Here is a 9,107-nt window from a genome sequence, read left to right as displayed (position 1 = left end):
TTTCCTCCCGCTAAAGCGATAATGAACACGCGGGAATATTAGCCTCTACCCGGAGAAAGAATCACGAAACAAGAGACCCGTAGGGTAGCTATCACTCAATCCCAAGAGGAAAAAAACAGTCACAAATCCATACACAACAGACAACCAGAAAGAAAACAGAGAGCGGCATACAGGTTTTAATGCACAAATCCCACCGGCAAAGACCGTAGCCGAAACCACACAGACCGAGACAAGCAGAGGCAATGTTGTATGTGTGCACAGTCAGTCCCACGAACTGAACTGATCTCCCCGGCCTTTGGCCTTCCCAACTCCAGTTTCCGTCGGGCATATACGATACTCAACCACTTAAAAGCAGGTGGGTAGAGTTACACCCAGCCCTGTGACGACACAGGGAAAACGGGAAACGGGAAACCGAGATCCCAACTCATTAAACTGGCTACCTGACTAAACCCTTTCCAAATCAATTACATCGTGCTAACAGAGAAATGGGAGGCTCGCGAACCCCTGTTGCTGACAAGTAGGGCATATTCCGGTAGCATTCACATTACTTTTTCTTTTTCTTACCCTACCTACCTTGGATTACATACATACTACATGGAGAAACGACCTAACAGCTGACGATCTCGGAACAAATCCCATGCTTCCTTCTGCTGAGGGAATTTATCCTATTCTTAGATCCACGGAAACAGAAAATCGTATCCCCGAAAAGCGAAATCAGTCAGACAGGAAACCACCAGCCTGAACTAAAATATCCAGACAGAATCAAGAACGACAGACAGCTGGAGACAAAACGGCCGGAGTTTATTCTTCGGTGTATCTCCTCGGACTAGCTAGCTGGGTGCCAGATCCATCCAGTCCAGACTAGAAGGCGACAAGGTTGCACGATGGTCTGATGCCACGGTATGGTGCTCGTTCCGCCCCTTCTCAGCCCTCATCTCTACCCGGGTATTGGCTCCATCGTCAAGCCGACGTACTCCTCGGAGAGAAGAAAAGAAGAAAGAGGAAAGGTCGATCGACGGGGTCTGATTATTTTGTTTTTGATTTATCGACCTCTTTCCGGTTGGTTGGAGAAGACGTAGTCTCCTATCGCCGTTGGGAAGACGAAAGAGGCTTCGGAGTTGATAACAGCCCGGGGATAAGCAGTGGAGTTTTGGAGGGAGGGATTGTCTGATCGTGTAGTGGCTCATGGAGAAAGGAGTCATGGAGATAGGAGATAACCGATTTTTATGCACACGAGGTATAATTCCATTATATTAGGTTGAACTGTATCTTATAAGCAAGCCCTCGGCTGCTCCCCTTCATGCATCCCCGTGGTCAGCCCCTGAAATATAATATGCCATCTGATGGGCAGCAAACACGACACCATCCAACACCATTCATTGAATCCTATGAGCCTGCAAAGGAGAATGAAGCTGAATCGAGCCAAATCAAGAATCGGGAGAAAAAGGACAGATGATAAACCTTGCCCTCATTCATAACGCCTCGGCCATAACCATAGAACCACAAGCTTTCCACGCAACAATGATGACCTTATTTCAAGCCAATCCAGACCAACACCGAAAATTATACAGAAACAATCGATAAACCAGATACAGTTCTTGTTGAGAGAATCCGGACTATTAAACCACGGACAGGGTCGGACTTTGCACGGGGTTCTTCACTCTTTCCAGGTCGCCCAGGCACTCCAGCAGCTCATGCAACTTGACCTCGAACGAGGGATCAAGGTACGCATGAGCAGTCAGAAATTCGGTGCACATCATCAAGGGAATCGGGGTGAGAGGGTGGACCTGCAGGAGCATGGATGTTAGCATCGTTACGCATATACAAACTTCCTGCTTTCCGGAGCCTCCCACGGCTTGCTGGCTGTAATCTGGCTGCGAAACAATCACCTCCACGAGCAACGCATATCACTTCATGCCCTCTGAAAGAGGCGAGTCCGAATGCAGGGGTGGCTTCCACCAGATCCGGCTTGAGTCGCCAAGGTGATACAAAACGAAAAAAATTTAACTAACCTTAAAATACCCCAACTGTCCTTGCACCTTCACTAACCCTACCACCTCATGCGCGGCTAGCACACACAGCCGCTCATCCTCAATGATACCCAGTAGTTGATCCCCACCAGACTTCCACGCGACGGACTCGAGAACGTTGTGCAGGAACAGCACCATACTTTGCGCAACGATGCGCGCGAACATGATTAAGGGATCATCCAGAGCCTGCGGATTGGACGAAAGGGATTGAATTCGGGCACTGAGGAGTGCATGAAGAGCGTGATGACGATTCCAGAAGGCATCAAGCGAATTTGGAATCGGGGTGTGGGGACTTGTGGGGGAAAGAGGCGGGTAAAACGGTTGGAAGGGTTGCTCCATCACCAGAGCTTGGCGGTGCGAGAGGACTCGACCGACAATCGTGGCTAGGAGGATGAATTCGGTGAAGCTCGAGTATGTGACTTGATTGAGATCGTGATTGAGGACGGGTGTTGCTGTGGGGTTGGTTGGTGTTGCCACGGGTGGAAAGGCCATTGTAAGGTGGGTGGGTGAAGTCGGGGAATGAGGAATGGCGTAGATGTGAGGATGTTGCTGAGCATGAAGATGGGGATATTGGTATAGATTGGGTTGGACTGGATGATGAAGGTGAGGATGCTGGTTCATAACTTCGCGTAGGTATGGTGTTAGGGTTGGTTGCCCGCATTGGAACTCCTCTTCCGGGCTGGGCAGCCGGGTGGTGATCTGCTTATCCAGGGTTAGCAGCGTCCTTGTACGTATGATGGACGTATGGTTGAACGAACCACTGGTTCATGCAGAGTAAACGGCAACCCATTATGGAAACTGATAAACCGATCCAATGAGTACGCCATCCAGAAAGTCCTGCGCTGCTCCTCCAGCCCGATCCAGTCCACCAATATAGCTTCCTGTTCCCGTGCCATCGTCACCGGGTTGGTGGAATCATTCAGCTCATAGAGCCGCATCCCTAATACCAGTCGGCAGCATCTTCCTATGCTCATCCAGGCCTGGAGAGCCGACCGTTGCATGTACTCGTAGAGCCCAATTAGAATCCATGCCTGGGCCTGTTCCAGCCCTGCGACCATTGTTATACTATCCGGTCGATCTAAGGAATCGAGAATTCTTCGTGTTTCGGTGTACAGCTGATCGCGTAGAGCCTGAAACTGGGCAGAAAGAGAGGCTGCCACCGTCCACATAGCATATTGTAGACAGACCTGGCTATCGGACTTCTTAGGTTGGCGAGCCCAAACGTGATAGCGCCAGCGCTGGAGGATAGGCGCGAACGGATGCACCCGATCGAAATACAGTTGGTCACTGCCGATAGGTTAGAGGTGAACGGTCTTCCTAGGATCGAGAGCAACAGCATACAGTTCAGCTCGCATCAGTTCCGAGACCAGGCCTGTCGACCGTGGTAACGACTCTGGTGTTCTTGGTGATTGGATCTTGATGGATGAGATGGTGGGATGAGCATCTCTCTCGCGCGTCTCCAGCTCGTCCCCGGGGGCCAACACCGGGTCCGGGAGTGTTGACAGAGGTACGGAAACCGGGATCGAATCAGACAGTGAAGTGAGGTCCCGGAGGGGATCATCCTCCGAGTCACAGTCAAGTACCGTGCCGTCAAATAGACTCGCCATCTGGTGGTTGATTTCGGGATGCTGATCTGCGAGGCAGCGCTCTAGGGCAGCTGTTGTGCGTCAGTCGTCAATACACATCCACTGAGCATGAAAGGCGCGGTACCAATTCTTGTGCGCAGCGTACGCAACTGGCCCTTTCGAGGTCCCCGAGGCAATCTGGTGGTGTTGATCTTGCACTCAATCCCTGTCTCGAAACACACCTGACACTGAGGCCGGCGACGGTCACAGCGCACTTTTCGCCGTCGACACTCCTCACAGGCCGAGCCAGGGCGTTGTCTTGAGATTGTAGGCGTCGTCGTGACCATGTCGGGGCTGATGAAGTGTATACCCGCAGACCAGTTCCACTGTTGATTGCTCTGACAAAGTGAAAGCGACCTCCGCAGCGCTTGGTTTCCTGACTTATAGCCGAGCCCGGTCGACAGTGAGAAGCTGCGTCGATCCAGGCTTCTCTTTGCTCGAACAGATGACTAGTGGGTCGTGATAAGATACCAAAGCAATGGATCGACCGCATGCGCCAACACTAGTCGGACTAGACAAGACGAACCAGTGAGTAGAGGAGCCAGTCCGATACCGAGGAAGACGACCCCATCCGGGCGACTCATGCTTGCTTTTTGGGGTATTAAGCTCAACCACACAGTCAGCGCCGACGAGCCAGTCGGGAAGGGTGTGGCGGTCGATCCAATAGACCTAAATGGTGACTCGACGTGCGTCCTGAAAGAACACGTTCTGGCTAGTGCAATGTGATGACTGCCCTGCAGGATGCAGATCGCAGTCGGTAGCGCGTTCGCTGACTGGTTCTGTTGTTATTAGAACGAGGCCTTTCTGACCAGAAGGGCAAGACGAGAGAGCTAGAATAGCCCTGCACTCTGCAGGCTGCAGCGGATGCTGGAGACACATCAGGGGCGATGGTGGGGAGAGGTGTAGATGAGGGTTGGACAAGCCTTCGTTGAGCCACTATTACTCACCATCGGCGCTTGACAGCGATGGGAAAGGCATGAACTGCGATCATCTTGACCTCCACGATCTCTCAGGGTCCACTAAATGACCAGTGCCACTGCTGTTGATTTGATCAAGCTGATCACGTCGACGCCTCTCAGCCAGCCACCGAGTCACAGCATCCAATTGAGGACATCGGTGCGTCTTGAGGCGAATAAGCAAGTTTGAGGGACAGAATAAGCAAATGCGACCGATCGCAGATTTTGCAGCTAGCAGTCAAGCAGGATCAACCCTGCAGAAGGTCTGCAGGCTAGGATCTCACGGAGGCCTATTGTTTTGGTGGGTCTGGATGCCCCCCTGAAGGTACATGTACAGTAGAGTAGAGGAACAATGGGGGAGGGAGAGAGGTACATCTGCATCTCCGCATACACTGCAGTAGTGGCAGCGGCAGTAGCAAATGATAAGGAGGCAAGCAAACAGCCAACCTGCTAGAGACCTCTCACGGCAGATGTCAACTTGTCCTGCATCGCAGCTGTGAGGGACGGTTCAACATAGCATAGGTGGAAGTGTGACCTTCAATGACAACGAGGTGAATGCGCGAGATGGATTAGTGGATGGAAGGTCGGGCTGGCCTTAGATTCCACGCTCAGACAGTATGTAGCGCCCGTGCATGCGATCAGAGCCGAGATCTGGAAGGAAAAGAGGGGGGATCAAATGAGTCGCCAGGCATTAGCCTGAGTTTAGAGCAGGTGGGACTGCAATATGCACAGCCAGTCAAGGGACGGGGGTTGTTGGTTGTTGACAAACGACGAGGGGCAGAATTAGGGCAGGCAGGAGAGAGAGAGAGAAGGGGGCGAGGGGAAGGAATGGCCGATCACCATCATCCAAAAAAAAGGGAAACAAAAAAAAAAACAATAAATATTAAAAACCAGGTCCACACGCATCTTCCATCTAATAATCCCAGAGACAGCAGAAGTCAACAGAAGAGTGCAGAATCCGATTTATTGATCACAAGAAGCCACAGAAATCGCCCGAATCTCGTGTTTATCGGGCCGAGATCGATCGCGTGCAGTGAATGCAGTGAATGCAGTGAAGGGCCCTGCGATCGACAGCCGCTATTGAAATACCCCATTTCCGCCGGGCCGATCCTGGCGCCAATATTATGAGCAGCGTGAGTAATAATAACCGATGCTAAGATGTTATGATTAGGGGCTGGGGGTTCTGATGATGACACCAGATGAGAAGAGCACATGTAGTCAAGATACAAAGACTGCCCAGGGCCCAGTTCAAAATGTGGCACACTGCTGTGAGACCTGCCAGCAGTGGGTATTTTCTGTCTGTCTAAGAACGTACGCAGTGCAGTGCAGTGCAGTGCAGTACAGTACGGTACACATTATAGAAGTAGTTTCTCTCCCCATTAAATAGTCTTCCGTAGCCCTTGTAACCCCAGGGTAAACCACGCCAGACTCGTTCCTCATCGCAACCATCACAACCGCCACGCCACCACCCCACCACCATGGACTATGACCACACCCAAGACATCCTGGGCCAGTTGCCCTTACTGAAGTCTTACTCCCACATGCTCCTCATCTTCCCACTCGCGGACGATATTGCACGCCGGGAGATCGCAACAGCCCTGGAGTCGGCCATCCACCAACTCATCGCCGGCTTCCCCTTCCTCGGCGGCAAAGTCGTTCGCGAGGGCCAAACCCCATCCTGCTCGGGCGTCTTCGTCGTGCGTCCGCACCTCGCATGGCAAGATCCCAACCATAAATTCCTGCGGGTGGAGGATCGCACGAACGAGGTCGCATCGCTTGCCGAGTTGCGTGCGACGGGGTGGCCGACCACCTCGCTGCCGAGCCTGCTGGCCCCTCCTCGCCCGGCCTTTCCGCAGCCCTATCCCGACGACGACGCCGAGGAAAACCCAGCGCCCGTGCTGGACTTCCAGCTCAACTGGATCCAAGGGGGCCTGATTCTGGCCATCGCGGCCCAGCACAACATCGTTGACGGCAACGGGATGTTCCAGATCATCAATCTGCTCGCATACAGTCTCCGCGACGAACCGTTCCCCGAGCACGCCATCTGCGAGGGCAACATCGACCGACGCACCCTCATCCCATTAATCAAAGACGACGAGCCCATGGACGATCACAGTGAGCTAAAGCCGGCGATTGTCCCCGGACTATCGTCGGGCCCAGTCACACCGGAGATGCAAGCCTATATGGCAACCTTCAAATGGCGGGCGGTGCGTTTCAGCGAGACGTCCATGGCCAAAATCTACCAGAAGGCTGCGCCACCCGCACCAGTCGAGTCAACATCTACCGACCAAGAGCAAGAGAAGATCACCCCCAACGATGCGCTGACCGCATTCCTGTGGCAAAGACTGATCACTCTGCGTCTCCCACACCTGCCGCCCTTCCTGCAATCGTCTACCTCCAAGATCACTCGCGCTCTCGACCTCCGGCGCACCATCAACCTCTCGCCCTACTACATGGGCCACATGGTGCGCACGGCCAACCTGCGCCTGCCCCTCACGGAGGTCGCCTCGCTGCCGCTGTATGATCTGGCGGTCAAGCTACGGAAACACGTCAAGTCACTGCACAACGTGCACGCCACGCGCAGCTACGCGACATTCCTGGCCAACGAGGAGGATAAGACCAAGGTCGCGTACGGGGGCGCATTCAACCCGCTGACGGACTTCTCATGCTCGAGCATGGCCCACGTCTCGGTGCCGGTGTTTGGGCCGCTGGGGAAGCCGCATGCAATCCGGCGGCCCTCGTTTGAGATCCCTTTGCCGTGTGCGTGCTATGTCGCGCCGGTGATTGATGAAGGGGATGAGGAGGGGGGGTGGGAGGCGTTGCTGTGTCTGAGCGAGCGGGATTGGGAATTGCTCCGGGCAGATGAGGGGTCGAGCGAGGTGGTGCGTTATATTGGTTGATTCATGATGATCGTGAGGATCAACCAGGTTGCGCATAGTCGGCGCAACAATTATGGTATAGGAGCGATGAAGCGACGAGTCGATGTTAAGTAGTTCAAGTAATCCAGAATGATATCAGTTTCGGCTGCTCTATAGTTGCACCTCGGTAATATTGTTGAGCATATTCAAGCACCAGTACTTGCCTCAGTGTCATACGATGGGAAGCAATCACAAATCAAACCGGCATGGTGATTTGCTACGAAGAGAGGCTGCATCGACTATATTCGCTCTTCCTACTATATCGAGACTCTATCTCCAATCTTACACTTAGCTATATACTTGTCATTCCATTGTCATCCCCTTGTCATTCTAAGTCCAGTATCTCATATACACCTTCGAAGACAATGGCTGAATCCCCCCAAAGCCTATTTGCACGTCTCCCTCAGGATATACAACCTCTACAGTTCCCTCCTGTCCTCAAAATAGCAATCCCAACCCTAAAAATCGCCACTCCACAACTCCCTATCTCCCCTCAACCGCCCACAAAGCTGACTCTAAGCCCTTTAGCCCGTAGCCCTCATAAGATCTGACTACAACGACGTCCATCCCTAGTTTCAAACCCACCCAACTTCAGATCCATCCCATCCCATCCCAATCCCACCCAGCCTCACCTCCACCCCCATAATTTAAAAACCAAAACTCTCCGCGAACCGCCAGCCATCACCCAGTCCGGACCCCGGCCTAAGATCCGCCGCAAATCATCGGAGATTTTCCCACGATCTAAGTCCAATTTCCAACTTGCTACCTAATCTGCCAGAGCCCCCCAGCCCCATCCGAAAGAAAAGACCCCTTGAGCAACCCAACCGAACGCATCTCATCAGTCAGAATAGCCGCTCCACCAGCCCGTCCGGCAACCGACATTTAGCAACAAAACGCCTTGCCCCCCCCTGCTTGTGTAGCATTCCCCTACCCTCCGATTCGTTGGACTGGACCCTTGCTTCCATCCGATACACAACACTAACGCCCCAAGTAGGAATAGTAAACCAAACGGCTGCCGAAACCTACTCCCTGAGGATAACCTGTGGAAATTCTGATCTCACCTCCGTTTCGTACTACAGCGAATGCGGTGACACAAAGCCCTCCTGCCGCCCCGGCGATATAACATTTTCTTTCTCCTGCTTGGGGCCTGGGTACACGGTACGGAGATGTTGTGCAACGGGAGTGTTTAACCTCTCTGCTTGCCTTTCTTTGTTTTTCATGCTTTGTTTTATTCTGGCTTTCCTCTGCTTCGATTCAATTCTTCCCGTTTCGACTGGCAAGCAAGATGGGATGCTTTCTCGGTCGAGAGAGCGAGTAATGCAGAGACAGGACAGCTTACAGCTTACAGCTTCCAACCCCATCCTCCAAAATCCAACCGCAACCAGCGCGGGCTGAGAAGGGCAGGGCAAGGAATCGGAGGGATATTTGAGCTCTTCGGCAGTTATCCGGCCCTCAACCTTCTGTACCACCCAACATCATAGCCCAAGCTCCCTTCCCTCAAGAAGATTCGTGGGAAGAGAGGGAGGTGACGCGCGCGGAGAAGCCAAACTGCGCGGATCCGTTCACGCCTCCAAGCCG

The 9,107-nt window shown here is 53.0% G+C and overlaps 2 protein-coding genes across 2 annotated transcripts; one reads left to right on the top strand and one right to left on the bottom strand.

The window, feature by feature from the left end:
* Positions 1 to 1,619: 1,619 nt before the first annotated feature.
* Positions 1,620 to 3,942, bottom strand: BO86DRAFT_443368 (fungal specific transcription factor domain-containing protein; the record flags this gene model as incomplete). The annotated part of the gene is made up of 6 exons (XM_025676360.1): positions 1,620 to 1,787; positions 2,013 to 2,729; positions 2,789 to 3,317; positions 3,372 to 3,476; positions 3,534 to 3,687; positions 3,741 to 3,942. 6 exons carry the CDS (start codon positions 3,940 to 3,942, stop codon positions 1,620 to 1,622), a joined length of 1,875 nt encoding a protein of 624 aa, XP_025522450.1.
* A 2,147-nt stretch (positions 3,943 to 6,089) lies between these two features.
* BO86DRAFT_451582 (uncharacterized protein) lies at positions 6,090 to 7,629 on the top strand (the record flags this gene model as incomplete). Its single annotated transcript, XM_025676868.1, has 1 exon — positions 6,090 to 7,629. One exon carries the CDS (start codon positions 6,090 to 6,092, stop codon positions 7,509 to 7,511), a length of 1,422 nt encoding a protein of 473 aa, XP_025522449.1. The 3' UTR covers positions 7,512 to 7,629.
* Positions 7,630 to 9,107: the final 1,478 nt, after the last annotated feature.

Source organism: Aspergillus japonicus (assembly GCF_003184785.1).
Source record: "Aspergillus japonicus CBS 114.51 unplaced genomic scaffold BO86scaffold_96, whole genome shotgun sequence".
NCBI lineage: Eukaryota > Fungi > Ascomycota > Eurotiomycetes > Eurotiales > Aspergillaceae > Aspergillus > Aspergillus japonicus.
The sequence above is the reverse complement of the archived record's forward strand: the minus strand, read 5'-3'. Positions and strand labels throughout refer to the sequence as shown.